Source organism: Tursiops truncatus, chromosome 9, assembly GCF_011762595.2.
Source record: "Tursiops truncatus isolate mTurTru1 chromosome 9, mTurTru1.mat.Y, whole genome shotgun sequence".
Lineage (NCBI taxonomy): Eukaryota > Metazoa > Chordata > Mammalia > Artiodactyla > Delphinidae > Tursiops > Tursiops truncatus.
Genome location: NC_047042.1, coordinates 65,287,519 through 65,313,456, shown reverse-complemented (window position 1 = coordinate 65,313,456; position 25,938 = coordinate 65,287,519). Strand labels below are relative to the sequence as shown.

General features: G+C 41.7%; 1 protein-coding gene and 1 long non-coding RNA gene across 9 annotated transcripts in view; one reads left to right on the top strand and one right to left on the bottom strand.

The window, feature by feature from the left end:
• Window positions 1-25,938, top strand: part of ELMO1 (engulfment and cell motility 1) — a 550,854-nt gene that overhangs the window by 113,142 nt on the left and 411,774 nt on the right. For all 7 annotated transcript variants that reach the window (XM_073809835.1, XM_073809833.1, XM_033863159.2 and 4 more), the window contains 2 exons: window positions 10,582-10,622; window positions 11,847-11,919. In XM_073809835.1, coding sequence (XP_073665936.1) covers window positions 10,582-10,622; window positions 11,847-11,919 — 114 coding nt within the window. The remainder of the gene's footprint in view (window positions 1-10,581; window positions 10,623-11,846; window positions 11,920-25,938) is intronic.
• LOC141279559 (uncharacterized) lies at window positions 1,599-25,938 on the bottom strand. Of its 2 annotated transcripts, XR_012334036.1 has the most exons (7): window positions 25,824-25,938; window positions 25,624-25,724; window positions 23,254-23,503; window positions 22,879-23,003; window positions 22,188-22,300; window positions 3,091-3,160; window positions 1,599-1,733 (listed from the first exon to the last, which is right to left on the bottom strand). It is a non-coding gene; the product is annotated as an uncharacterized lncRNA (long non-coding RNA). The 2 variants fall into 2 exon arrangements; XR_012334037.1 differs by lacking the exon at window positions 3,091-3,160 and having other exon boundaries at window positions 1,636-1,733.

The following is a 25,938-nucleotide window of genomic DNA, read 5'->3' as shown; positions in this document are numbered from 1 at the left end:
GATAACGAGATTTCTTGTGAACAACTGGGCAAATGTTGGTGACAGCTACCAAGATAGAAAACACTAGTGGAGGAATATTCAGGTGGAGTCGCATTCTTCATGGAACACTTACAAATGGGTACAGGAAAATACGAAAGCTTATCCATACGGTTGGACTTCCTTTCAGATTTCCTTTGTGTTTTGATACACTGGCCAACTTGTCTCTTGGCCTCCAGTGTAATCGCCTATCATTAGAAAATGCACATTTGATTGTGTCACTTTCCTGCTTAAAAAACCTATGATGAGGGGCTTCCCCGGTGGCGTAGTGGTTGGGAGTCCGCCTGCCAATGCAGGGGACACGGGTTCGTGCCCCGGTCTGGGAGGATCCCACATGCCATGGAGTGGCTGGGCCCGTGAGCCATGGCTGCTGGGCCTGTGCGTCCGGAGCCTATGCTCTGCAACGGGAGAGGCCACAGCAGTGAGAGGCTCGCGTACCGCCAAAAAAAAAAAAAACAAAAAAACCAAAAAAAACAAAACAAAACAAAAACCTATGATGAGTCCAAACTGTCAAGTTAGACATCTTTGGCCTCCGGCTTGCCTTTCTAGCCACTTTCTCTCATTCACGCATATGACATTGTCAGCTCCTCCATATGCAACATGAACATCCACTTACCGTGACTTTATGGGTGCCCTAAGTAATCCAAATAGCAACTATTTTTAATTGCTTCTCTGTACCCATGGGCAGAATAAAGAGGTTTAGAGAGTAACCTCTGAGGTTGACTTGGCAGGACTGAAGAAGAACAAACAACATGAAGGAGAGGGAAGACGTAACGTTGATTGCAAGATTATTTTCTGGCAGACCAGAAAAAGATGACTAAAAGTTGAAAAGTGAAAAAGAATTTTGGAGTAAGATTTGAATTTGAGGTTATGGAAGGATACACGCTCCAGTTAAAATGGCCTGAGACAGAAGGGGACTATGGAGAAGTCAGGGCTGGAGGTGTTGATTTGAGCATCAAAAGTGAGAAGAAAGTTGGAGCAGAGAGTTCTTCCCCTGGATATCAAAAGATTCAGTGTTGACTTGGGAGTTCATCATAAGTTGTGTGGATAGTCCATGAAGCAGGATCATCTACTATTCTCATTGAGCCTTAAATAACATTTTTCAAAAGCTCACTCTGTGCCAGGAATTAAGAGGCCCAGAATTTCATTGCCTTCCCCTCAGGTGTTAGCTCTGGGCCCTTGGGCTTGTTGTTGATGGTTGCTAGTACTCCAGATTTGGGACAGAGTTAAAGAGCAAGGGTTCTGGAATTATATAGGTCTGGATTCAAATTCTGGCTTTGCCCCTTATGCTGTGAGGCTTTGAGCAAGCTACTTAACATCTCCAGATGCTCATACAGTTTTCTCATTTGTAATGTAGACTTAGTAACATCATCTTGTAGGGGATATATGGTAGTCACTCAATAAATAGTAGCTACTACTATTATCATTATTATCAGAAGGGCTAGCCAAGTGATGATAGATAATGAAAGTCTGGGTTGATGATATGTCAAAGGTAGGGGAGTTTTAGAAAGTGCATGAGGTTGTGGCCATTCTTTGGATATTCCAGACCCTTCCAGAAGAGCCTGTTTTATTGTTCTTTAAGGCTGTGGTTTAGCCTCAGGTTGCTGTGGTCACATTCATGGGACATATATTTGAGACTTGGAAGCTCACTTCCTCCACTACTTGCTGGCAGATATCTCAGCACATCCATAAGCACTCTAGAAAGAAGGATGAATAGGCGTTAGTGCATCCACTCACGAACAAAGTAAAGCAACTACATGGCAAAGTGAGACAAGTAGTAAAAGGGGGCAAAAAGCCCTACATTAAAAAAGTAAACTCACTTCTTAATACTCCCTTTGCCACTAGTTCCTCTTAGTATTCTTCGACAGTTGCCTTATACCCAATCTCAGTTTCTTCGCAGTTGATAAACCATCATAATCCTGTGTTTAAATTGAACTTGAACTCTACTTTGCCTTCAGAGCTTATCTGGCTTTTTCATATCTACCCACCTGGTCTGATATCACCCTGTCCATCAGAGTCAGCGGTCATTTCTGTTTATCCTACCGAACGTGTCTGACTTTTTTACTTTCATACCATGCACATAAATACGATTGACCTTCCACATATGAACTTGACACAAATAAGGAGACTATTTCACAGGAGTGAAGACAGGCAAACCTTAAGACCTGAACTGAGTCACAGTGTGAATCACTCATTTCCACATAAAACAGGACACTTGACTCAAGGTGTGGTGGAATGAAATGGCCTGCCAGCCAGGCCCGAGTCATCTGGGAGTACTTCTTGGAAAAGACGGATATTAAGGAAGGTAGAGAGGGATATAGGAATTGGGAAATTTGTTGTTTTTGCTGCCTGAGATATTGAAATTTGGAAAAAGATTTTATATCCATAGCAACATTGATATTAGGACAATGTAAAATAGTCAAGGACAAGGAAGGAGACTCAGAAGAGATAACTGATGTGAGTAGGGCTTTATTTTTGCATTGTTCATCTCTACATTTCTGTCCTTTTCTAAAATTGCAGTTTCCCTTCCAACTGAAGGGGAACACAGTTTCTACTGAGTAGAAGTATATCACAATTCCTAAAAGAGAAAGAGGTGTTTCTATTCCTCTTTAACCCACTAATACGTGAGAGCACTAATTATTTTTTGTCTTTGCTCACTTACATAGTCCAGTGATGTTTATGATGCCAAGATTGTACTTTGTCTTGCTGAATCTAATATTTAATTAGTTTCATGAAGCTTGAAACAAATCATTTTTAGTAAACCATTTAGACACAAATCATTTGTCAAGAAAAAGGTGGCATAGCCTGTCATCTTTCCATTTTTAAAATTAATGTGATACATAGTTTTACTACTTTGGAGATGTAGTTGTGAGCTCCCCCCTTTGTCATTTCTGACAGTCACTGAAGTCTTGTGTCAGTGATTCACGTTGGAACTGTCGTCAAAATACTTGCTTTCCAAGAACCAGCTAAATTTGTCTCAGGAAAGTGTGGCTTTTGTCGTTAACTTTCAGATTATTTAGGCAGCTGTTAGGAAAACAGAATACGCATACACACCTCTCGGGACGCATTGGATTCCTCCATATTAAAGATGTATGGCTCAGAAGCATGGAGAGTAGTCATCGGGCTGAATGGAGGAGAAATAACGCTGTTGTAAAATGACTGGTGTCATTGACACAGTGTCAGGAGGCACCTCTGGGAACTAGAAGGGTTATTGCACATGAAATTTTCTCCAAGTCACATTCTAGGCTAAGTCGTAGTAAACATGCATATCCCTTCTCAGAGGTGTCCTGACATTTGGAAGCTGGGTTTCTTTTCTTTCTGGGCCAACATTACTCATAACTGCTGTGCAGAATATGTTCAATGAATTTCCATCTATAAAAGCAAAGTAAAATCCCAAGTGCTGTCTAACTGTCAAAATAAAGCAGCTGTCACATTCTTTTAAAGCACTAGAGAAAGGCTTTTTAATAGTCTGGGACCAAAAACTTTAAGTCTTTGTGGAAAATGGTTTTGCAATTACAGGGCTGTATGACAATGGCACGACGCGAGGGCAGCTGCGTGGTGGTGATGGGGGATTGCTCCTGTCTTCCTCTTGCTGTCGGTCTTCCATCTTTAGCTCCTGCCTGAGCTTCAGAGGCAGTCGGAAGAGACCAGAAGAAAGGGAAAGAAGCTAAAAGTTTGAAAAAAGAATTGTTCTTAATCAAAAAATGTTCATTAATTGCACTCTTGTGGCCTAGCAGCCACTCGCTTGGGAGGTGACAGAGGTGTCTCAGAGGCAGTCTCTGCCTCCTAACGAGTATAAGCTAGTTAGCAGAAGAAAGGAAAATGAGTTGAAGAATAAAGAACAGGATGAGATGAGTGCCAAAGGCAGCACTGGGAGTTGGAGTCACTTGAGGAAGAAGGAAGAATTGGGTACTCATTCATTCATGTATTTAATTTCTTTAACCAACTTGTAAAAAAACGTACCTGCAAAGCATCCAAGCAGGATTTAGGAGCTGAAAGAACCTATTCATAGGTAACATTTATCCAATGCCTTGCTATGTACCAGGTGCAATTTCAAGGCTTTTACATACATCCTCTCAGTTAATCTTCACTGCCCTACAATGTGCAAGATACTGCTTTTATTTTCAGAAAAGAAAATGGAAACATTGAGAGGAGAAGTAAAAAGCCTAAAGCTACAAAATTAGGGACTGCAGAAGTTGGGGTTCAACCCCAGGAAGTCATTTTCTAAAGTCATTCAAGTGCTCATAGTTGGGGGAAGGTATAGAAAAGCTAGTTGGTAAAAATTCAGCCTTCAAAATGCTTTTCTGGTGTCCCTTCACTTACTGTCATCTCATAAGCATTTTTCCCCTCATGTCTTTAAAAACATTTGAAATACAGAAGATTTCAATGAAGCCAAGCTTTGTTTTGGGGATGATGCTCATTTTAGGACAGACCTGGGCCTGAGAAGTAGATGTCAGAGGTGGGAACTGCAGCCCACAATCCATAGTTGCTGACAGGCGTGTATCACATCGGATGGGGAAGCTACCAGCCTCCATGGGCTGGTGTCAAGGCATCAGTGTGGGCAGCAGCAGACTTGAGAGCTCCGAGGTGAGCATTTGGCCTGGGTAATATCCACAGGCCGGTGCCCTGCCAATGGGCAGAAACAGATGGTTGAACAGGAACTGCTCAGCTCATCAGGGAGGGGACACTGATGAGGGACAGCAGCTGGGTCGTGTCCGGAGAACGTGTCTCAAGGCAGGTGGGACTCCACAACCTCCGAAATAAACAACTGGGGACTCCCAAGGATGTTTCTTCTTGGGGTTCTCTCATGCCTGAAAGCAGCCATGAGCTTTGGGTGCGAGAGTGATCTTTTTTTTTTTTTTTTTTTTTAAGAGATGAAAGGGAGGCAGGGGGAGGATCTGGTTTACTGAGGAAGAAGATGAAGTGTTAATCTTGAAGGGGTGGCAGGACATCCACCAGGGGTTGTTGGGAATGGAGGACCAGACCTTACAAGAAGGGTCACAGTGGGTGACATGGGTTCAGGAATTTATGACACTGGCATTTCATTAAAGGCAGGAGAGAGTTTAGAAAGGAAAGCGAAGGATCAACATCTACTTTAAGGATTAGGTGGAAAGAGTAAATATTCTTTTCTCTCTCTAATCCTTAAAAAAATCTTTTTTTTTTTCTTACCCAATTGCAGTAGGTTTAATAGTGGACCCAAAAAGTATGTCCAAGTCGTAACCCCCAGAATATGCAAAGGTGATCTTATTTGGAAAAAGGGTTTTTGCATATTTAATTGTGGATCTTGAGATGAGATCACCCTGGATTTAGGGTGGGCCCTAAATCCTCCTTATAAGAACAGGAGAGAAGACCATATGAGGACAGAGGCAGAGATGTGGATCACAAATGAATTGCTGGGGAATTTGGCCATTCTCAGGAATCTAGGTGATTTCATGTAAAGTAGATCAATCTTTCTGTACAGGAGATTTGCCTTCTGGACTTACTCTTTGATAAATTAAGTTGAATAAAGGAATTCTTTTGGAGAATAAGAGTAAAAATAAAAAGGGAGGAATAAATTTCCCCCCCAGAAAAACAAAAAAAGCTTACCCCTTGAATAGAACTGTTGGCACATGGTACCTTTCCAATCAAATTCGGATGGAAATGCATACTTTGACAAATAAAAATTTTTGTGCCATCATTAAGATTTTCCCAGATTAATATAAAGAGAAGAATTACTTTCTCATGCTGCAAGATGACCTCACCGTTGCTAAAGGGAACGGGGTAGAGAGTGCACATAATCCCCAGTCCCCTGCACAAGGAAATCTGGTAACTGTCTAACCCTCTGGGTTATCCTGAAAAACATTCCTGCTCTTCCCTTCTCACTGCTGAGTCTGAGAAGGCAGTTTTGACCTTCAGAACAAAAAGCTTAAGGGAGTTAGTTACGATTTTTTTAAGTTATGAAAACATGCTCAGGCAATTAAAATAATTGTGCCTCAATACTCTACATCCAGATATATTCATGTCGAGTGTAGAAGTTAGTTTTCATTCCTTTAGAGTTTATGGAATCAAAGGGAGAGGAACCAGTTTTCATCCTTTTAGATCAAATTTTCTTTTCTCCTGGGCTTTCGTCTCAATGAGGTAAAAGGCAAATTATTCCGTGGGTCTACAAAAAGCTACCAAGGCATTGCACTTGTCACCCTACTTCCAAGTCATAGAGAACTGGGCAGATAGATGGAAACATCTTATGTGACCTGAACAAATGTTAACTAAAACATAGAGCCGACCTTTGGCTTAGAATTTAAGTCAGGCAAGGGGCTCACGTCAAATTGAGGGCTTTGTATAGGAAGTGAGAAAAGCACTGCTACCAGAAGAGTGTATTTGGGGTATCTCATTCAGTCCCTGTTTACAGGAGCAGTTCGTGTTTACCTGTGTGGCCTTGCTAATGGATGGAGACAATTATACCTGTTGAATTATACTCTTCATCACCCGGCTTACTCAATGCTCTTCCAAACTGTGAATCACAGAGTGGTCTGTGAGGGGAGTAGTGACAACCTTCACATGTCTGAGCAGCTGCTTAGAGCCACCCCGCAGTGGTTTACCTGGTAGGAGGTGGGATGTGTGCTGATTAATCCAGGCTGTCCTTCGAAATGGTTTACTTTTACAGTCAAGCCTTTTTTGTTTGTTTGTTTTGGAAAGGAAAGTTAGTGAACGTGTGGATTTTCCATTTAACAGAAGTGTACTGAGTCTCCTCTGTGTACTGTGCAACTAGTACTGAGGGGTGGAGAAGGTTACGAAGATGAATTAAGGTGCCTTGTTCTCAAGGGACAAGAAGATAAGGCAGATATACTAAGTCCTTAGGAGTGATATATTTAATGTGCTAAGCACAGAGGGACTGATCTCTATCTGGGGAAATCAGGGACATCTCCTCAGAGGAGGTGTCATTGTTAGAGTTGGAACAGAAAGGAGGAGATGGACATTTTAACAAATGGCATTAAGTGAAAGTATGGGGGTGGGATTTTTTTGGATGAATCATCCGCTAATCCAGAAGCATGGGGAACATGTACAACATTAGTAAAGCTTGACTGCTTGAGACCAGATTGTGGAAGGCCTTGGATGACAAGCTAAGGGATTTATACTGTATAGGTGATGGTCATGGAGGACCTATGAAGGCTACTGGAGCCAAAGAATGACATGAGTTAAGTTTGTGGGGAAAGCGTGATTTTGCCTAATTATAGTTAACGTGGGGATTGGAGACAAAGAAACTGGAGATGCAAAGACTGTTTTGCAAGGATCTGGCACCAAGATCCTGAGAACTCTTAACCAAAGGTGGTAGTAAGATCTGGAAAGGATTAAGGGGAGAGAGGTTGTGGAGGAAGGAATGATGGGACGCAGTGTCTTGTAAATATCCGTACGTCACAGAATAGAGAAGGCAAAGATAAGTTCCCTAGAAGTGTACATGGAAGAACTGCCAGGAATAGGCAAGGCAAGTGCAGGAACTAATGGAAGATAGGAATCTGAGTTTGATAGACCAGTGGAGCATTTGATTGGAAACTTATGGCAAGTAGTTAGTGCTAGTAATGATGGGCTGGTACTCAGGAAAGACACTGGGGCTGAGGAAACAGAATTAAGGGTGATGGATTTGGGGTATGACTTATGTGGTAGGAGTTGGAAGGAGGAGTGTCAGGATTTTAGAAGAGTGGTTAGGAGGAGGTGAGAAATAATGATGTGAATGTCACAGAGGAAAATGCTACATCACCTGTAACAAATCAGAACTGGAGAGTGAAGAAATAAAGGTTAATGATGCTCCGGGCTGTAGTGGTGTCATAATAAGACACAGAAATCATGGCTGGGATGGAGGGAGTGTGGGGGCAGGGGCATGCTATTATTGGGGTAGATTGATGGGTAGGGAATGGTGAGAGTGATGATTTTTTGTTTGTATATTTAATAAAATGCTTGAAGGAGAGTTAACATGCTATTTCTAACAAACTGTCAGAGATTTGCAAGGGTGTTTGGGATCAGGCTATAGACTTGGGGCAGTTGAAATGAATGAGGAACTGACCAATTAAGTAAAAACAGAAGAGATAGGAACAGAAATTTGGAGTTAGGAAGCTAGAGATAAAAGAGAAATAATGAAAGATCTCTTGAATTTTATCGAAGGATTATTGATTATAACTGTAGGAGACTGAAGGAAATATAGCAGCTCTGGAAAGAGTGTTTCAAAAAGAAGGTAGTAATGATATTGTCAAATAAGGTGGATGGATTAAGGGAGATGAGAATTGCGAAAAGTCATTGGAATTAGGTTTGGGCAGTGGAGCCAGTGTTTCATTGGAACAGATAAAGAATGGAGGAGACAGGTGTAGGAAGTGGGCCGTGGGACAGCCCTGTCCTTACATAACATTCGTTTTAACTGGTGAGGCTGCATTATGAGTGCATTATGTTCAGTTAACTATGGTTCCTTTTCCTCTGTGGTTTAAAGTTTTTCTTTAATCTTTCTCTATTAAATCTCTAAGTTTTGTTCTTCCAGAGTCTTTACTCCTTTCATATATCCAACTTCAGAATGTTCTAGATATGACAGTTCTAGAAGCCCATAGACTTCTGTCTTTTCAAATTTGATTCTGAATCTATGAATCAGACCTGAATTAAAATCCAAGAAATTCCTCTAAGTTACCTAGGCTAAGAATTCTAATTCTGAAAGCTGTAATTTAAATGCTTTCTCCTACATCAATAGCAATACTTTCCTGGGCTGATCTGTCCTTTCAATGTAATTTAAGTCTGAAATCCAGCCCTGTTATTTATATTTTAGCTTTGAGGGTACAAGAAGTAAGATTAGGAGGGTAGGAGACCACTAGGTCCTCATGAAATACCGACAGCCTGGAGAAGCCACTGGCAACTGGAAGTGCAAAATCCTCATCTTATGGGAAAAGTTTTGTTTCTAAAGCTCCTTTGTCCTTTGGTTGTGAGAGCACATTTGCCCCTTGACTCACAGCCAGAGCCATAAACAATGGACAAGTTCTTGCAAAGGTCTAGGAGTTGTGTAACCTGTAACCTCACTGTAGAACCCAATCTCCATTTCCAATCTTATTCTAAAGGAGACCAACTCAGAATGTCAGGAATACTTACCATCTTTCCACCCCTCAACAATTCTAGGTCCCTTTTCTGCCCACTGCATTTATAGTTGTAGGTTTAGTCATAGACCCTAGAGCTCCAGAGGGAGGGAGAGCATTGAAGGAACACTGAGGACTGTGTTGGAGCTTTTATCAGGGCCTAGAGGCCCTTCGAAAGGACTGTGAAGAGTGCTCAGAACTAACGAAGAGGGCAGACATAGCAGCATCGGGTCCAAGGGCAAGGATGCAAAGAGGAAATCAAGGTCTTCTAGTGATGTGAGAGGGTAAGGAAGTGGAGCCCTAACCCTTTTTTTTTTTAATATTTTGCCCTTTGTTTTAATTCTCATTTAATTTAATTTAATTTAATTTAATTTAAAATTCTTACAACCGCCCTGAGGACTAGATAGGTCCTCTGCCCATTTTACAGGTAAGTTAGTTGAGGTTCAGCAAATTAAGGAAATTGTAGGTCTCACTGCAGAGAGGTTGACACAGCTAGGATTTGAACTGAGTCTGCTTGATTCAGAATTCCTTCCCCCATAGGACAGTGCCCCTCAGAGGGACAGGAGGAAAACATGTTTAGATGCTTTTCTGTGGTTGTATCTGAAAACCCAGGGCCATGTGTTGTATTTCTTTGATTTCTCTTCCCCATTTGTTTCTTGTCTGTAATGTGTTCCTTTGGTTGACACACTACTGCCCATCCCAGGAGATAGCCAGGGTCTGTTTGCATCCAAAGCAGAAAGAGTTTCGACATCTCTGGGCGAGCTGTGTGTGTCTCTTCACTACATTCTTTCAATCTGGAGGCAGGCAGAGCACAGCTGTGGCTGTTAGGCCAAGAGCACAGCTGTAGTCAGCCGCCAGTTGACACCATGGCACATGGTGTCATGGTCCCATTACTTGAGTGTGCCCTGCTCAAGCCGCTGCGTGATTGGCATTTGCATGGGCCACAGTTGGGGGAAGAATTCTCTGCACTTTGTAGGAACAATGTCACCATGCTTCATATTCCATTTGCCTCATGTTCTCATAAAAATATCCCCCATCCAAGCTTGTTTGCATAAAATGAAACTGCTGGTTGCCCGATTCATGTACTCCTCTTGAGGAATTCTGGTTATCATTTGACCTTGCGAATTGTCATTGCCTGTGAGATCTTTGACCAAAGCTCTGTTTCATCCTGATTTTAATGTGGCTAAGTTAAATATGATCTGTTTTTTTCAATTAGCAATGTTAAAGTATAGAAAAAATGACCACAAGGGTGATAAATCATTAATACAGTTGGTGGTGATGGCTGGTCGATTATTCCCTTGAGAAAAACAACACACTCACTGACACAACCAAGAATAGCATATGTAAATTCTTCTTACTTAGATATCTCTTTATTAGGCCTCTTCTTCTTCTTCTTTTTTTTTTAATGTAAAATGATGAAATGAAACTGACACAAAGTATTTCCTTTTTTTCTATTTTTCAGAAAAAACCACTGTCTGCAATAATAAAGGAAGTCTGTGATGGGTAAGTGTTACTCAGGATTTATCCGGGGAGCTCCAGTCCACAAATTGAAAAGCAAATAAAATATTCTTGAGCAATCATTAAATATTATTCACTAAGTCACTATTTGACCTGCCAAAAGACACCAAGAATTGCTATGTAAGATTTCCATGCCTTTTCAGCCAAAAAAATTATCACTGTTTCTCAAGGAATAGAAAGTGTAGAATGGCTGATATGTGGACACTGGAATTGATATTATTTATTTTGAAAAGTTGTGGTTCATTCGTCCTGCTCACCCGGGAGCAGTGTAAGTTCCTGAGGTTAAGTACACACTTCATCTGGTATAAAATGAGAGGGCCACTCAGGTCCCCATAGAAGATAAAATAATTTAAAAGACAGGTCAGTGGGCGGTTGTGCTGCCATGTGGAACTCCACAATGATAGTGAACTTTCCTGCTTCTCTGGGGTTGCTCTTACAATCCAAAGGAAAAGCACATTGATATGGAAGTTGCGTGAGGTTTTTTATTTTTAAAGCAGAAGTGTGAATAGAGTATTACCTGGAATTTATTTAAGACCTGAGATCCTTAATTGGAACGTTCCAAGCTACAGCAGGCATACCGATTGGGGACTGTAGACTACAGAGACAATTGAAATGTAACCATTATCAAAAATTTAAATTGCACTTATTTCCCTCTCTCTGCTCCACTCACTCCTTCATAATAGGGAGGAATGGAACTTTACATTTAAATACCCTTCCCTCAAAGCCATGAAGATAAAATGCCTAGGGCTTCCCTGGTGGCGCAGTGGTTGAGAGTCCGCCTGCCGATGCAGGGGACACGGGTTCGTGCCCCGGTCTGGGAGGATCCCACGTGCCGCGGAGCGGCTGGGCCCATGAGCCATGGCCGCTGGGCCTGGGCGTCCGGAGCCTGTGCTCCGCGACGGGAGAGGCCACAGCAGTGAGAGGCCCGCGTACCACAAAAAAAAAAAAAAAAAAAAAAAAGATAAAATGCCTAAAGGTGAGCAATAGGCTTGGAATAACACCTAGATGACCCACATCTGAAATGGTTGGTCTCAGGGTCATGAAAGGGGGGCTAATGCCATTTTGTTTTAGGAACTGCACTGTGGGTAACTTGGGTACTGGCTCAATTCCAATCATAGGGTGTTTATTTCATCTAACTCTTTCAAACTATAAACAAGAAAATGACCCTTTTTTGTTTTTTTCTGATCAGTTTATGCTTGTATTTTTCAGGTGGTCCCTTGCCAACCATGAATACTTTGCACTGCAGCATGCTGATAGTTCAAACTTCTATATCACAGAAAAGGTAGGTCAACCGCGTTATTTAATCTGGGACACTTATATTTGAAGGAGATTAAAACATAAATGATGTTTCCTCTACTCAGGACTAAACATGCTGGTCTAAATTTTGCATCTCTACCATCCACAAAAATAGAGTCTGCAAAGCAAACAACTGCTACTTTAGTATTAACAAGGGGATATTTAGCCCACTCAAGAGTGAAGACCAAATATGTTTCTGCGTCCTGTTTTAGCAACAGCATTTGCCTTCTAACTGTGAATTTACTAATTATCTCTCTTTCTTATTGCTTGGTTAAAGCATTTATTTGATACTTAATGACTTAGTCTAGCTTTTCTTTCTCAGAATTTTTTTTTCAGAATAACCTCTAAGCCCTGCTTAAAGTTATTGAAAGAATGACAAGAAACCATTTTGAAGGTGGCATTGTGTAGGCACTGAGTGTTCTGTGGTTCTTGGGAACCCTGCTTTCTTCTTGGGTGATTTTATCTCTTTAGGAGGCTTGGAGGAGAAGGAGGGAATTGTGAAGACTACAGTGGCTCTGACAGCAAGTACAATGAATGTCTTAGAGATCCCTAATGAGAGAAAGGAAAACCAACATTTATTCAGCACCTACTATGTGCCAGGACCTGGACCAAGCACATCACCTCTGTTTGTTGATTTTGTCCTCAAGACTAATCTGTGATGGAAACCACAGTGGCTTTGGTTAACAGATAAGAAACCGAATCATAGAAGTCAGATGGCTTGGCCAATATCTCAGGGGTAATAAACCACAGAAAAAAGTGCTTTATTCTTCCCAGATGGTCCCTGGAATTTTCATAACTGATCATGTTTTCTTCTGCACACTGATTGCCAGAAAGCTGAGAGTTAACAAGTGGACTAGATTTCCTGGGCTGTGTTGTATTTATTCCTTTTACTTGTTGCTTTGATTCATTCCGCAAACAGTTTCCTGTCTTTACTTCCCCCTTGCTTCGTTTTCTTCAGATTTTTTATTCCTTTTATATTTATATAATCTGCATGCTATTCTCGGTGAGATAAAGAGGTTATAAATAAATAAAAGTTAAATGTTAGCAGTTGAATGTATTGTTGTTGATACCCTTAAACAGAAGACTGTCTCATTTACCTTGGTTCACCTTTTAAAGGTAACTAAAATATTGTGACTTTGGGGGTATTATTGGAAAAGATTGGATGGCTGTCTACTATTTAGGATATAATATGAAAAAGTTTAAAAATTATTAAGTGATAAAATTATAGGACAACAGAGGTTATAATAGTGTTTTTCAAATATCACCATTTAATGGGTAGTGAAATCAATTTAGTGGGTGTTCATAGCATTAAAAATTGGAATATAATAGAGTAAAATAGGTCACAGTACATCACCTGGGTTGTTTCTGAGAAACTTATGTCACACACACACCTGTATATAATACTAGTATATTGTGCTAGTGTTTTACCCTAGGCTGTGCCCCAAAAGCCATCGAGTCACAGTTAACTCTGCCTTTGATTAACTGTATTGGCTTGTGTCCCCTGGTGGCTGTCCTGTCTTCTGTCATCATTCTCAGGAGACCTCAATGTATTGGTGATTTTACTAAGGATGGAATTCTCAGACTAGAGAACATAAGCATCACAGGGAGAATCATTTAAAAATGTAGGTTTTTCAGATCGCAACCCCAGAGACTCAGAATGAGCAAGCCTTGGATATGGCCTAGGATTTTGCAGTTTAAGAGCCCTCTGTGGAATTCTGATGCAGGTACCCAGGGACTACTTGGAGGAACACTGCTCTGGGGCCACTTTTCTGAAGAGATGGGACCCGAGTGTCCCAGGCACTGTGCACTGTGAACAGAGGTCAAGTGCTAAGTTTCATTTAGGAGGGTGTTTGTGTGCGGCCAATTCGTAGAATAATTTAAAAATTCATATACTATTTATGCTTTTACTCTAGTTAACATTAATATCTAACATTAATATCTAATTTTCTGATATTAACATTAATATCAGAAAATTCAAACTACTCAGAACAATGGGAAAATTATTATTTTATTGGGCATCCTAGTTATTTTCTGAGAGATCTTGTTTGGCCTGAGGAAATCCTGAATGTTGAATTTAAAGGGACTGCCACCTAAATCTGTCATCAATCTGTCTTTCTCTCTTCATTGGCCAGTAGTGAGGATTCTTCCTTTACTAAAAGTTTAGGGAATGAGGAGGCTCATTTTCCCAATTGCAGCTCTTTGTTTGTAAGTAAAATGTCATCGCTCTTCCTCCTACAGCTGTCACAGAGCACAGTGTATGCATGTGACACAGAACATGACACACAAAGGGCAGGAGATGGATCTTGAGTTCTGGGTCCACAGGGGCAAGCCTTCAGTCTGCGGTTAGGTCCATCTAGTTCTTTGCAAGTATTCTTAAAAATAGAACCCATTTCCCCCCCTTTTTTTAAAGTAATGTATTTAGCATCATCTTGGTTACTTACAGCCCAGTGAGTTGTTAGGTGATATTTGTGTTACCGTGGTAACCGGTGACTAATTTTCGAAACTTGTGCATGTTCTTAGTTAATGACTTTCCCTTGTATGTGAGGTGGTCTCCCTTCTTCTGACACAGGTAAAATATCACCTGTAATTTTAAAGAAGAAAAATTCTCCAGCCCTGGCTGGACAAGCTAACATATTCTGTAACTGATAGATGCTTGTGATTCTCTACTAAGATCCTCAGGAAGGCACCTCCCCTGCTTTTCTCACGTTATCCAAGCCCATTTTCTGAAATTGTCTTCATTTGCTTATTGGGCCATTAACTTCTGTTTTTCGTCGTAGGGGGTAAAAATGTCACATTGTTGAGCAGTGTTCAGCAGAAGCATAGCATGCAAATGCCTTAGAGAAAGTTAAGATTCAGCTATTTACAAGTTCAAATTCTGCCCCAGAAACTTTCATATTTCAGGGTGATGTCTCAGACACAGAGAGAGAAAATACAAAATAAAAAGTGAATTGTGTATTTTTCAGCTTTACGGAGGTGTAATTGACAAACAAAATTGTAAGATATTTAAGCATATATCATGGTCATTTGATATACATATACATTGTGAAAGGATTCCCATCCTGTTAATTAACATATCCATCATCGCTATTTATTTATTTGGTGAAAACATTTAAATTCTACTTTCATAGCAAATTTCAATTATACAATACAGTGCTATCAACGAAGTCACCATATTTTACATTAGCTCCTGAGACCTAGTCATTTTATAACCTGAAACGTTGTACCCTTTTACTTACTTCTTTCTATTTCCCCCAACCCTTCAGCCCCTGGCAACCATTTTTTCTACTCTCTGTTTCAATGAGTTTGACTTTCTTTTAAGATTCCACGGATAAGTGATTCCATGCAGTATTTGTCTTTGTCTGTCTGACTTGTTTCCCTTTTCATGGTGCCCTCACGGTTCATCCGTGTTGTTGCAAATGGCAGGATTTCCTTCCTTCTCATGGCTGAATAATATTCTATTGTATATATCTACCACATCTTCTTTATCACTTCATACGTTGACATCACTTCGGTTGTTTCCATATCTTGGCAGTTGTGAATAATGCTGCAGCGGATATGGGAATACAGATACCTCTTCGATATCCTGTTTTCATTTCCTTTGGATATATACCCAGAAGTGGGACGGTTGGATTCTTATTGTAGTTCCATTTTTGATTTTTTGAGGAACCTTCATGCTGTTCTCCATAGTGCCTATACCAATTTATATTCCCACCGACAGTGTATGAGGGCTCTCTTTTCTTCATGTCCTTACCAGCACTTATCTCTCTCTTTTTTTGTTTTTGATAATAACCATTCTAACAGGTGTGAGGCGATTTCTCATTATGGTTTTAATTTGCATGTCCCTGATGATTAGTGATGTTGATTAGTCATATACGTGTTGGCTGTTTGTATGTCTTCTTTGGAAAAATATCTATGCACTTTCTCTGCCCATTTTTTAAATTGGGCTTTTTTTTCTTTGCTTTCTATTGAGTTGTGTGAGTTTGTTACGTATTTTGGATATTGACCCCTTATCAGATATATGATTTGCAGATAGTTCTCTCTTTTCCACATATTGCCTTTTCATTTTGTCGATGGTTTCCTTTGCTGTGCAGAAGCTTTTTATTTATTTATTTTTTTAACATCTTTATTGGGGTATAATTGCTTTAGAATGGTGTGTTAGTTTTTGCTTTATAACAAAGTGAATCAGTTATACATATACATATGTTCCCATATCTCTTCCCTCTTGCATCTCCCTCCCTGCAGAAGCTTTTTAATTTGATGTAGTCCATTTGTTTACTTTAAGTATTCCAGTGGAATTTGTCTTCCAAAAAAGAATTTTATATAGAGAGAGGGCTAAGCATTTTAGTCCATTATCTTCATTCCAGTCTGATGAGGCAGGTTATTATTATCTCCATTTTACAATGAGGAAAGTGAGACAGAGAGAGATTATGCAACAACCCGTTTAGGTCATACAGATGGGCAGTGGTTGAGCTGAGGCTTGGACCCAGGTGGGTCTGCCTTCAAAGCTGTCTATGCCACCTCCTGGAAACCCTCTGCCCCCACTACCTGGGCCCTGGTTTGTTTATGATGCTCCTTTTTTTTTTGCTGACACCAGGCCAGTGATCCTGATGGTAATTGTCTCAGGACGATAAATATAGGAAGTTACAGCCTGTGAGCATTGCTTACCAGCTTTAGTCTGTGACCTTTTTAATTCCTTAAGAGGATGGCTTGGAGGAAGTTGTAACAGATAATCTTCCACTCACTGGGGATTAGCAAAACACATTTTCATTTGCCTTTGGTCTGGACTGTATAATTGTCTAAGGTAGTATTATTGCATTAATACCATATTTTTTAGGCAAACAGGAAAATTGCCTTGTCATCCTTAACCCTAAGCATGCAGACAGGTAGGTCCCCAGAAAGCATGGGGCATGGTAGAGGGCACCTTTAGGAGATCGTGTACTTGTGGACAATTGAAGTTTTCTCGTGATTTCAGGATGGTATTTTGGTCCCCTGTGCTAAGACCTACTTCAGAATGTGTGAAGTACAGTGATATACCATGGCAGTATCTTATTTCTATAAGTTTTTATTTTGTAAGAATAGAGATATCCATTTCTCATCCAGGCCCTCTCTGCAAAGCTGGCCCCAGGAACTTTCGGGGAAAGAAGTGGGGTCATTTGAAGGGCACCCCTTTTTAATGCCATTCCCACTTCCTAGGTGCTCTGTGTTCTCAGACAGGCCTTGAGCTTCCCCGAATCCCTGGGCAGACAGGGCTTGTGTATCCCTGGGACTTGTATGTCCGACCCGGGTCAGGAGACTACTCAATCATAGTGTGGAATTCAGTTCACCTGTCACACTTCAAGCACTGGGCTCTACAAAGAGCTCAGTGAGATGAATCCCTTTCATTCTCTGCATCCATGGATCTCAGGGTCTAGTGGGGGAAGAATACCTTGAAGTGGGCACAGGTTTTGAGGAAGAAGAGGCAGGAACCAAACGATTATAGAAGAGAAGAGGGATCCAGAAGGGTCCTGGAGTGGGCTAACCATGTCTGAACTGAACTTTGAGAAACTAACGGGAAAAGTATTCATTCAAAGACAGAACTCTGTTTCTGAGTTTTAGGCACCTTCACAGGTTAGCTGGGGCGTTAGTCGGGGGGATGGTAACAACTGTCCTGAACATTTGTTGGATGCTTGCTCTGTGGCAGGCGCTGAGCTAAACGCTTCGCTTCACATGGGCTCTTTGTTGTACTTGAGTTTCACAGGAAGCCTGTGAACCAGGTTTTATTGTTACCTGCTCCATTCTCTGGAGGGCACAACGGGGGCTCAGGGGTGTAAGCAACAGAGCAGGGATGGACACAGGAAGTCTGGCTCCAGAGCCAGTGTCCTGTGCTCTTGAGCCGTGCCGTGGGACAGGCAGGAATCTCGGAAGTTCTCATCGTGCTGTGCCACAGATGGAAGGCACACCAGTTCTTGGTGCGGGAGGTGGAAATCCATCTTTCCATCCTCTCTTTTACCTCCCTGGTTTCCTCTACTGACAGTCCTCATTCTACTACCTCTTGGTTCTCCAAAAAGCATTTCATCCTATTTATACCCGTGACCCAATAACCCAATTGCATCAGCATTGCTGAGCAAAGTAATTTGCCTTAAAAGTTCCCCAGAGATACACACATTACCAGCAGAGTTTCTTTTCCATTTGGAACGAGGCTGGTGAGCCCAAGGGAGCTGGTTCCATCCCTGTGTGGGAAGGTCGGCTTTGCACAGAGACAATGGTTGGTGCTTCTCAGCTGGGTTGGTTAACCCAAGGGCGTGAGTCCTTATTGGTCACTAAACAAATTGGGCACAGGGGTGTCATGTGACTGCCTCAAGGACACTGTAATGACAACAGTTCAGTGCACTAGACATCTCTGGTGCACTTGCTTCATCTTTTAAAAAGTGGCTAAAATATTGTGGGGTTTGGGGTATTATTGGGAAAGGATGGGGGAATTTTCTTCTATATGAGTATAATGCGAAAAGTGTAAAATTGTCTTTGAATGATAAAATTACAGGACAATAGAGGTAATAGTAGGGCTTTGCAAACCGTTGGTCATCACTTGTTAGAGGGTGGTAAATCAGTTTAATAGGTTGAAGGAGCATTAAAAAATGGACTATAACAGGATAGAAAACAGAGTGTGTTACATGTGTTGCTTTGTGAAATATTTGTTTCTTGTGCATTCATATGTAATACACGTTTAGTCTTATTTTTTACCCTGGGGTCAAAAATGTTTGAAAGTCACTGAAAATATTTACGAGGTGGGAGATTAACTAGGGAGAATAAATGCAAGTGCTGTATGTTAAGTAGTTTAAGGAAACCTCGTGTTTGGAATGTGTTCTTCCCTGAAGAAGGTAATACACACACCAGCACCACCAGCACCAGCACCAAACAAAATACAAAGCAAACTGAGGCATGTCTTTTCCTGGGGAGCTGCCCGTCCACTGGCTCCTAGGAGGGGCAGCCTATGGCCTGGTGCCATGTGTCCCTTCTCTATTGCCCCCAATAGCTAAGGGGACCAGAAGTTGACACCTTACCCTAGCTGAGCCCCCCTGCCCCCCCGCACCGTGCTTCTCTTCTGGGAATCTGAAATTGAGAGGTGAGTTGGGTGATGATGTTTGCTAGAACGGGAAGGTGAGATGGAGTCAAAGCTGCTGTGGTGTCAGGGCAGATGCATCTTCCTACAAGCTGAATGTGGGGCTTTGCAGCCCCGGCCATAAGTACACAGAGTAACACCAGTCTGCAGAAAGGATTGAGATAAGTGGGGATGAAGGCCTGTGAGGGAGTCAGAGGATGGGCAGAGGGAGCGGCTTCCAATCCTGATTTCCTCTCTGCTCTCTGTTTCCTGTCTTTGCATCCCTGTGAGAGGATATCCTGTGGCTTTACAGTCCTTCCCCTGAAACCACTGTACTTGGGTCTCTGTTACTCTTTTTTTTTTTAAAAAATTAATTATTTATTTATCTTTGGCTGTGTTGGGTCTTCGTTTCTGTGCGAGGGCTTTCTTCTAGTTGCGGCGAGCGGGGGCCACTCTTCATCGCGGTGCGTGGGCCTCTCACTGTCGCGCCCTCTCTTGTTGCAGAGCACAAGCTCCAGACGCAGAGGCTCAGTAGTTGTGGCTCACGGGCCTAGTTGCTCTGCGGGCATGTGGGATCTTCCCAGACCAGGGCTCGAACCCGTGTCCCCTGCATTGGCAGGCAGATTCTCAACCACTGCGCCACCAGGAAGCCCTCCATTACTCTTGATCAAAGAACTTTCACTGGGACAGGCATTTTAATTTGAGCAAACCAGAGCCCAGGAACATTGTAAATTTCCTAACCTAGCCACACATCCTATGCGACATTCCTTTTTCTGCTGCTGCTTGTGGTAAAAGATTCCGGATTTGTTCAACAGAAGCCACTGTGGCTGCCTCAGCAAGTTATCCCTCAGCCAGGTGTGATGAGCATGGGTTGCCACCTGCTGATCTGGGCCAGTGCCTCCAGGACTGGCTCTCAGCAGGCAGAAATGGGCAAAGAAAGACGGTCCCGCTTTTCACCTTGCACTGACTCTTCAGCTCTTCTGGGGCTCCTGGCTCCCAGCATTTCTCTCTTGCTGCCCTGTTGCCCCATCTCTTGCCTTTCTGGTACCCTGCTGCCTGCTCTCCCTTTGTTGAAGACTCCACATTAACATGTGCCTCGCCGCTGAATTCTTTCTCTTTTGATTTATAACTGAACCTGACTTCTGGTGTGGATGCTCCTTGCCCTGCTGGCTGCTTGTATGCCTGTCACCAGCCTTTAGAAAGCACTGAACTCTTCTAGACAGGCTGCTTGTCTTGGATCTGCCAGCTCATAATCCAGGGCTATCAAAACATGCCAGGAGGAAAAGAGCCATGCATGCATGTATTCAAGGAAAGAAACTTGTACTGACTTCCCATATGTGCGAAGCGCTGTGCTAAGCTTTTAACGTCTTAATTGAGATATAATTCATACACCATAAAAACTACCATTTCAAGTGTACAATGCAATGGCTTCTAGCATATTTACAAAGTTGTACAGTACTTAATTTTTTAAATTTATTATTATTATTTTTTTTTTTCCGGTATGCCGGCCTCTCACTGTTGTGGCCTCTCCCATTGTGGAGCACAGGCTCCGGACGCGCAGGCTCAGCGGCCATGGCTCACGGGCCTAGCCACTCTGCAGCATGTGGGATCTTCCCGGACCGGGGCACGAACCCGTGTCCCCTGCATCGGCAGGCGGACTCTCAACCACTGCGCCCCCAGGGAAGCCCCAGTACTTTATTTTTTAGATAGTAAAGCTGTGTCATTTCTATTCAGGGTATTTTCAAGTTCCAAACCAGAAGCTCTCAGATGCAAATGGAGATCACAGCCTCAAATCTAGACATGCAGATCCACTAGATCAAGGCTGCACTTCAAACATTTTTCACAAGTCCAGGTGGTACTAGTGCCCCGTTTGAACATTACCCATTAGAAATGTGGGCAGCCTCTGGATCTTTCTCTTTATTCCTGCATGCGATGTGTCGGCTGAAGAAAAATGCGCGACCTAAAAGTGGCCAGTTATGTTTTATTCAGGGACTTTACTGAGGACTATAGCCCAGGAGACAGACTCTCAGGTAGCTGTGAGGAACTGTTCCAAAGAGGGAAGGGAGGAGCCAGGATACAGAGGAATTTTTGCAAAACAAAAAACAAAAAATAAAAAACAAACACTAAAACATTTAGTCAAACATCAAAAGATTACTGCTAATCACAAAAAACCAGGCATCTCAAGTTCATGATTTTAGTGCTTTCTACATTTGGGAGGATTCAAGAGTCTGGGCTCACTGAAATTATTCCTTAGATACGCATCTTAACCATCTAGGGTTGGTATCCTGTTTTTCTACATCCTGAATTCCCCTCAGGGCACAGGTTGGGGGCCGCTGCTGTGGCTGATGGCTTGATGGCAGCAACATTTGTTGTTTACCAGAATGGCAGGCAACATTCTTTGTTTACTGAAATGGCAGGCAATATTTTTTGTCTGCAGAAGAAAACCCATGTTGTGAATTCTTATCGGCTAGAAGTCCTGTGCGCTGCCTGAAGTGGTGACATCATTCTGCTTGGTTTTCACTGTTGCTGAGAGAGAACGAGGTCCAACTTTCTTCCTAACCTGGCCGTCAGGGTGTGTGTCACAATCTAGCCCCAGTCGACATGTTCTTTTTGCCATCTTTTTCTTGTTCTCTCCGCTTTAGCCAAATTGCCTTAATGTTCTCCAAATAAACCTTGCTCTGTCTCCCCCATGTAGCTTTACTCACCTGGAATTCAGTCCTACCTACCCTCCCTCCCTCCATCCCATTCTGTTTCAGGCACTAGATTAGATGCTGGGAATAAAGAGATGAAATGACAGACTCCTTGCTTCTGGGGGAGATGAGTCTTACCAACAAACACAACCAGGAAGTAATGCCATTAAAACGACTGCCATTTCGGGACAGCCGACCCTCCTCTCCCTCCCAATCCTAAATTGTCTGAGCTGGAAGAAACCATAGCTGCTTGCCTGAAATAATCTTAATACTGATGTTGGAGATTAGTGCCTTCATTCAGTCCTTCAGCTCTAAATCTCTTCCCTTCTTCTCTGCTGCTACAGGAATTATTGTCTTTTTATTGTCTCTTAGGTCCATTTGATAGCTAAGCAGGATCTGCATGTCTTTATTGTTGCCTTGAAGTGGTACTTAACCATTTGTGTGCTAATTTGTATTTTCCCCTCCCTGGAGTTGCAAGTGACTTACAAGCAAAAACTTCGTGTTCTCCCTCTGGGGCCCCTGCAGTGTCTCGTAGTTCCTTGAACATATTCTTCAGGTGTTCGAAGATTGTTTGTGGATTTTATGTGATGCAGTTTTCTCTGTAAGAGAAAAGATACAATTAGTTGCTTAATAAATTATGTATGATGTTGGCTAATTCAATTACCAGAATATGCACATAAACTTTCAGATTATTCACAGTGGAGGGATCATAGAGTGAGTAAATGAATCTTAATGCTCCTCTTAGAGTCTTAAATCAGTGTTAAAAAGTTGGCTTTTAGTATCGCAGGACTGATTAATTATCTTTTCCAAAATAAGTACTTACACACATACACACACACATAATATTTATACTGTGCTGGGTGTCGACTAAAATTTTTAAAGATTCATCAGATTTCATAAGATGATACTTAAACCCAGTCCCATGGATTTAAGTACTCCTTCTTTAGAATAAATGACCTGTTTCTGAGAATTTGGTCAGCTGTATGAATTTATCTAGTCCACAGCAATAGCTATGGGGAGGGAAAAATAAGAGACCCTCTGGTACCTCGTACAAATAATTATTCATTAGGCAGATGGTCAAAGAGTAATATTTCAAAGTCAGTATTATCATTTTTATTTTCATTATAGCAAACAACAACTTCTAAGAACCAAACTGTAGTTTTGACAGATAATTTACCCCCAATTTTATGATTTTTGTTGTTCAATTCTGAGAAAGTGAGTTTTACTTTACTTCACCCAGGGGGATCCGTTTATATTCTTGTAGTTCACCCATCTTCGGTTCTTTATTTCCGGCAGTTGGCTCTGTGGAAGCAGTGATCACGGATGAGTAGAGAGATTCCTAGGCTTAAATACATGCTTTAGAGTTTCCATGAAGGAAAACATGGGCAGTGACTTTGAAACCTTGTCAGCATTTTCTCCCCACTCCACATACTCTTTTTCATTAAATGAAGGAGAAACTTAGGATAGTCACACTCCACTGTGGTGACACATTTTCCAATAACCAAGGAACAATTGAATGCAAGTGTTTGCAGTTGGAATTATATGTACATACGGTGAAAGCCAGTCACTAAGAACAGAGGTTGTAGCAAGAATCTTGAGCAACAGGAAAAGCACTTTGGAATTTGTCATATCGTGTTTGCTGTGTCTTAGTCCTTTCAGCTTGGCTATCAAAAATACCATAGACTGAGTGTCTTACAAACAACAGTTTTGGAGGCCGGTAGTTCAAGATGAAGGCGCTGGCAGATTCAGTGCTTGGTGAGGGGCTGCTTCCTGGTTCATAGATGGCCCTCTGTCGCTGTAACCTCATAAGGCAGAAAGGGAGAGGCAGCTTCCATAAGGGCACTAATCCCATTCATGAGGGCTCCCCTCTCATCATCTAATCACCTCCCAAAGGCCACACCTCATAATACCATCACACTGGGCATTAGGATTTAACAAATGGCTTTTGGGTGGACACAAACATTTAGTCTATAGCAACATGCCACATGTGAACCAAGAAAGTTTTATTATCATCCCCCAGACCTTACATTTTGAGTTTCTCCAAGCCAGGAACCAAAAGATTATTAATATTATTCATATTTACTTTAAGAACATATTGGATTTTTCCCAGTTCAGTCACCAAAGACAAAAGGCTGCAGTTGAGCTAAGGGCAGGATGATAGCCACATGACATACTTGGGTTTTTGGTTCCTGGGACGTTGTTTGGGATAGAATGATACGTACTACTCTTGGGTTCCCTCAGCCCTTTCTCAATTCATCAAGCCCAACCTGTGAAAATTGAAGTATACTCACACACTGGTACACATGCATACATGCATCAGAGTGTCCTAACTTTCCCCAGGAGCTATCCAGCCCTGCCATTAGGCTTCAGCCAGCTGTTTTCTTTTCTGGGAATGTCGCCCCACCCCTCTCCTGGTACTTTGGCTCTTAGTGACTCAAACTAAATTGGCATTAAACTTACTGAAGTCTCTAAAAACATTTTTTGGGTGTTTTTAGAGTTTTCTAATTAAGAGTTTGGGAATTGGATGGGAGCTATCATTTAAAATCATTTAGTGCTTTTCCTCTAGAGAGGACTTGGAAGAGTATATACTTATTTCAGGATGAAGTAAAAAAAAAAGACAGTCCAAGTTGAGTAATATAAATGAGAGGGAGCAGGGGAGAGGAGGGTACTGACTGCCACCAGCATTACTCAGATGTCAGTGGGTTTTATGTCTTGTTATTTAATGTTTACCACCGACTGTTGGATAGAGGCTATAACAAGATGATTGCACAGGCGGCTAACTTTTTTTGCTTAGGCTCCCTAGCTTGTGTTTGGTAAGATACTACTGCTTCTAGAATTGCAGGCAAAGATAAATGCCAGAGGTCATGATAATTCCATGTTCTCCAGTTCAGCTATTAAACAAATGAATAGATTGACTCAAGTACTGAAACATTTAACTGTGTAATGCTCAGTTACAGGATGAATGACACATGGGTTTCCTGCAAAGGCAGGCACTTGTTTACCAGAAATGATCCTAGAAACACCAGAACACCCCTTGTAAAGAAAACAAACAACAGTAAAAAGCAAAAACCCATTATCAGTAGAGGAGATTAGTTCTGAGAATGGCCCTGCGACTCTTACATTGTGTCCCAAAGCCAGAAACCTAATTGCAAATTTCCTAAGTACAATCCCATTCATGTTTTTTATACTCTAGGAGTGAGGTTTATTTTTGAATAGCTATTGGACTATATTTCTCCAAGTTTTAAGTTGAAGACAGAATATATACATTGTGCCAAAGGTAACAAAATAGTCATGAAACAATAGTCACCGAAATGCGTTTTCATTGTTGTTGTTATTTTTAGTCTATTATTTTCTGTTTTGTTTTATGTTTTTTAAATGTTTGCTAGGATCCATCAGGATGACTTCATGACTTTCACTGATTGTGATCCATAGTGTGAAAAACATTTCATTACGTTCTTTGCTGTACAGTGTCGCAAAGTTAGATATCCTCACTTTACTTTCCCAGTATCTAGAACAATGCACAAAAAAATATTTATTTAATGAAAAAATGAATACCCACTACATCAGTAAATCAGTGACTCAAGGGCACACTTGAGGGATAGGCATGAACAAAAGGAAGAAGAGAAATAAAAGAAAGATACAAAATTTGGTAGAAAGACTGGGGAGAGGGCAGAGGAAGGAGATCTTGCCTCAACCCAAGAAAGGTAGTAAGCCTGCAGCTGGTTTCTGGATGTGGCACTCTGTGACATTTGGGGCTCTAGGATGCCCACACACTTTCCACTGTGATCAGAGTTATGTTACAGTAATAACTATTGCATGATCATTTCTTTTTATCTCCATAGTTCTGTTCATTTTTGCATTAAAAATACCCCATATTTGGTAACCTGAAGCAAAACCCATTGTTAGTGGAGATGATACTTACTGATTCTCTGGGTGAGGCATTTGGACATGGCAAAGCAAGGATGATGGCTTGTCTCTGATGATGTCTGGAGTCTCATCTGGGAAGGCACAAATACCTGGGGGCTGGAATCATTTGGAAGCTTCTTCACTTACATGTCTGGCTCCTGGGCTGGGATGACGCAAAGGCAGAGCTCAGTTGGGACTGTACACTGGACTGCCTACCTGTGGTCTTTCCATGTGGCTTGGGCTTCCTCACAGCATGGTGGCAATGTTCCTAGAAGCCCCCTGAGAGGGCATTTCCTGAGAGCCAATATTCCAGGAGAACCAAGAAGAAGCT